Source organism: Aplysia californica, unplaced genomic scaffold (genome assembly GCF_000002075.1).
Source record: "Aplysia californica isolate F4 #8 unplaced genomic scaffold, AplCal3.0 scaffold00014, whole genome shotgun sequence".
NCBI lineage: Eukaryota > Metazoa > Mollusca > Gastropoda > Aplysiida > Aplysiidae > Aplysia > Aplysia californica.
Genome location: NW_004797284.1, coordinates 533,929 through 538,774, shown reverse-complemented (window position 1 = coordinate 538,774; position 4,846 = coordinate 533,929). Strand labels below are relative to the sequence as shown.

Sequence of the window (4,846 nt, the reverse complement as noted above, 5' to 3'; positions counted from 1 at the left end):
ATTTTCGTGCGTTTCACTGAGTAAGTATAATGCTGGACAACAATGCGCTCTGACCCTGATCGAATACCCAAACACAGTACTCATGAAAATGGATTACTTTTGAAATTTCCATGACTACGCAACCACATTGCTGAGTCCTATTGAGTACAAGGGAAAATCCAATGATTCCGTCTCTTAAAATATTGTTGCAATCTTTAAAGTTTCATTAAACCAATAACATTTCATAGCATAGCATAGCATAGCACTGCAAATCATAGCATAGCAGAGCACACCATAGTATAGCAGAGCAGAGCAGAGCAGAGCAGAGCAGAGCAGAGCAGAGCACAGCACAGCACAGTACAGCACAGCACAGCACAGCACAGCACAGCACAGCACAGCACAGCACAGCACAACATGGCATATATAACACTGCATAGCACAACATAAAATAGCATAGAAGAGCATAGTATAGTAGAGCAGAGCAGAGCACAGCACAGCACAGCACAGCACAGTACAGCACAGCACAGCACAGTACAGAAAAGCATAGCATTGTATAGCATAGCATAGTGTGTGTTTGTGTGAGTCTGTGTGTGTGTATGTATGTATGTATGTATGTATGTATGTGTGTGTGTGTGTGTGTGTGTGTGTGTGTGCGCGTGTGTATATGTGTGAGAAGCAGATTGAGGGAGTGAGCTAAAGAGAGATGGAGAGAGAGAGAGAGAGAGAAAGAGAGAGAGAGAGAGAGAGAGAGAGAGAGAGAGAGAGAGAGAGAGAGAGAGAGAGAGAGAGAAAGTGTGTGTGTGTATGTGTTTGTTTGTTTGTGTGTGTGTGTGTGTGTGTGTGTGTGTGTATCTGTGTGCTTGAGAATTAGTGTTAGTATATGTGAGAGAGCATGTGCGTGTATACACACCTGCATGAGTATGTGTACATGTTAAACTTGCGTGATGCTGATAAGGATTGTAAATCTAAATACCAAGTAAACCGGACCCCACAACTTTCCAGGGCATGTGTTGTTCACTATGACGGGCCAGGGCGTGTCCTCCTGGATGGTTTCAGTAGATTACCCGACGTCCAACGCGGACGAATTGGCGCAGTACTTCAAAGCTGAGCGGGACTCCGTGACGTCAGACTGGAGGCTCGTCATTGAGAAACCTCTAGACCTGGAGACAATCAACAGAGATTTCGTACGTGTGTTTTAAGTCGTAGTAATGTTAGATGTTTCTAATTATTCAAGTCATCAATTCTGTACAAATCCTCTAGTTTTGTAAATTAGAAAATCAGAGAAATAGAATCGTTTAAATAGCAAAGGGAGGTAAAAAAAAAGTAAGTGCCAATGAGTAATTCTCGAGTAGACACCAACAATTGGAACTGAAAAGCTAACATACAGAATCACCATAGCTTTCATATATTCTCATTACTATCTAATCATCGTCATCATCATCATCATATTAACTGATTTTCAATGTAAACCATGTCTAACAACCTTCAGTCGTACTTAACTAACATCTGGCACCCATACAGACAGGACACAAGAGCGTTCAAACAAGCAATCTGTGATACCCTCACACCGCCTACTAAACGTTGTTTTTGTAATCATATCTATTAAAAGGAATGTTGATATCATGCACTGCTTCTTTAAAAAAAATATTGGTTAAGAATCTGTGAAGACCACCAGCTAAGAATCTGTGATCCTCACCCCCTTCCCAAGTAAAAAACAACAACATAAAGAATTTTAAAAAATAAAAAAGCCAAATAAAAAAATGTTCTTGCAGGACAAAAATGTTAAGTAGTTGTAATATTACTCAAGCTTGAAATAGATTTCACATTTGTGTCGTTATCATCTTGGCGAATTCGTGCTTTTTAAAGATGCTGTTACTTATTTCTTTCAAAATGTATACGTCTGTATGCAGATTGCAACGTGTCCTGTATGGTCTTGTTAATAACATCTTGGTGGACTTTTGTTCACATGACCAGTGCTCGAGTTACCAAGGCTCTTGGATTCAGGTTGCCTGCGGACATTTCTTTCTAGGGTTTTACACTCATTCTGTTCTCTCGTACTGGAGATGGGCTTTAAATAAGGAGAATCCCATCTCTTTAAAATTAATATTACAGTATTCATTAAGTATAAAACCAATATACAACAAAACCATACTTATACTTTATTAATTCCGGAACCTTTACCACCCATATTGGAGCAATAAGAGCACCTTTACTAACATTTAAATTATGTTATTCCTATTACCTATTGTTACATTTTATGTTGTTTCAGGGAATATCACTGCAGTCTATTTCTTTGCGACTTTCCTGCACTGAGACAAGCTCTTTTCAGGTAAATACTTTGGACACAAAAATAAAATCAGCAAGTAGATATTATTTGTGCGCACGTGATGTTTTAAAGATAACGAAAAGCAAAAGAAACTGGTGTGCAAAACAGAACCGAATAGACAGATAGATAGATAGATAGATAGATAGATAGATAGTTTGATAGATATATAGATAGATAGATAGATAGATTGATAGATAGATAGTTTGATAGATAGATAGACAGATAGATAGATAGATAGATAGTTTGATAGATAGATAGATAGATAGATAGATAGATAGATAGATAGATAGATAGATAGATAGATAGATAGATAGATAGATAGATAGATAGTGAATAAACATGAATATTGATATCTTTATTATTTAAGAAATATTTATAATCGACAGGTGTACATAACCGTTTTGGATAGAAGTTTAAGGGAAAATAAAAAGTGAACGTTATATTCTGTGCCAGTATATGACAATACATTGTACGAATTTTGAATTTTCTCATATCCCCAGTTCAAGTACAATCGGTTCATGTATGTGGACCCAGTGAGCGAGTTCCCTCCCTATTTCAATCCGGAAAACCCAGAATTCGATTTCTACGAGGTATCTAAAATTTATTTTAAAGTTCATATAACATTATTGCAGTAGAAATAATAGCCGTCGCCAAAGATTTGAAACAAAACAAGCAGAAGAGGTCTTGTACCATGCAATGGGCTGTGGGATATTTCTTCTTCCTATGCCAAATAAAAAACACATCGACAATCAAGGCTCAACACTAATTTTATAGCTCGAATGCTCTATAAGCCCTTAATAATCCTGGGTTTCTGCTGCTAATCATTTGCTTAAATTTGTAAGTAAGTTATTTTCTGTCTATTTTTACCATTTTTCCCTTTTTTATTTCCGTTGAAAACAAGATATTCAAGGACTTTATCTCAATCCAAGTGTTCTAGAGACTGCATTAGTTTTTTACCAGTTAATTTGGTCAGTGCACCTTCTACTGCGAATACTGGATGATTCATATCAGTAAAAAAACTTGATTATTAATGGGAGCCTTGCCTAAATACTAACATGTTCACTTAGATATAAAAATACACACAATTAAATACACGGGCTTCTTAGACATACACAACCATATTCAATATCAGTGGTAAAAAAATATATATAAAAGCCACAAACCAACAAAAAATATATCCCCAAATCATGTTGAAAACAACGTAAAACTTACTCTGACAGGACGCACAACCGGGGCATTCCCTCTTTGACCTGATGACTGTCGTGGAGGACTATGACGTGCGGAGCTCGGGTGCAGAGATCAGACATATCTACGCCAATCCCTACACCGGACCGGAGGTATGATTTGAATGCCTATGTGAAAAGATGCACTTCTTAATTTAAAGGCAAATATATGTGATTTAACTTTTAAAAATGTGATTAGTTAGCATCTATTCTTGTGCAGATTTTTATAGAATGATTATGCACGTTTTACGCAACTTTTGTCGTTAACAAGGCTTACAGTACCGATAGTAATGGCAATTCTAAGCTAAACGCTAAAAAAGAACATATTTGAATTAGGTAAAGACCAGAACTCTCACCAATTACTCTCGGATTAGGAGAGTTTCAATAGACTTTAAAACATTACAGCACAGCTAGGCAAGCAAAACATCGACGAGCGCTTTTTAAACTTAATTGACAAAAATTTAGTTTACAATAGGAACTCTCCTAGCCTGTAAACTCAACAGGGCACACCCCTGGACTTCGATGAGATTGTAATGGTCCCCATGGAATCCGTTGGGAAATGCTTCTAACTAGCTGCCCGATTATCAGTTAGGCTGTGTGTATTCCAGTATTCTTTCATTCTAGCAGCTTTGAACCTATACTGAAAAGAGGATGAAGACATTAAAGCTGAAAAAAAAAATAGTGGACTTGGAAACTAATGCCTGAGTTTTTAAGGTCAGTTATTTTAAGTGACCATATCTCGAGCATCTGTGAACATCGGTGAAACATTATTGTGTCAGATGATGCAGGATTTATTTAGCTTTAAATTGGCATACTGTATGAGTGAGTAGTGCAAGGCTTTAACACGATGATTGGGTGATTACATTTTCAAGTTTCTTTTGAACGCCACTGTACAGTAAAACATGTGCTCAACTTACATCTGGTGACTGGGTGTAAGAAATCCAACTCTTCTTTGTTAGTTGAGCTCTTATTTACTCAATACGCTGCATAACGCTCAGCCTTTCCCCATAGCACGTACTCAATGCAAAAACATTGTGACCCCTCCCCCCCTCAAAAAAAAGAAGATCGTACTCCATATTGTTATGTTACCAACTAAAGATGCTTTACATCTATGCTCATTGAGAAAACGATAGATACTGCCATCTGTGGTTGATTCTACAAAGGAGGAAGCATTGTTAGCAATAGTTTACTTTCTCGCGTTTAATTCCGGTCGCGCTCCAGATCTCGATCTAGACAAAAATCTATGCATCCCGACTGGATATTCAAAACTTTGCGCTGGAGTTAAGAATACGTAAACCACGGTAATGTCCTCATTTAT

At 37.4% G+C, this 4,846-nt stretch overlaps 1 protein-coding gene across 1 annotated transcript in view; it reads left to right on the top strand.

The window, feature by feature from the left end:
• Positions 1-857: 857 nt before the first annotated feature.
• Positions 858-4,846, top strand: part of LOC106012320 — a 15,195-nt gene continuing 11,206 nt past the window's right edge. Inside the window, exons 1-4 of the mRNA XM_013084922.2 lie at positions 858-1,163; positions 2,249-2,308; positions 2,806-2,895; positions 3,526-3,642. Of these exons, the coding sequence (XP_012940376.2) occupies positions 999-1,163; positions 2,249-2,308; positions 2,806-2,895; positions 3,526-3,642 (432 nt within the window). The 5' untranslated portion in view covers positions 858-998. The remainder of the gene's footprint in view (positions 1,164-2,248; positions 2,309-2,805; positions 2,896-3,525; positions 3,643-4,846) is intronic.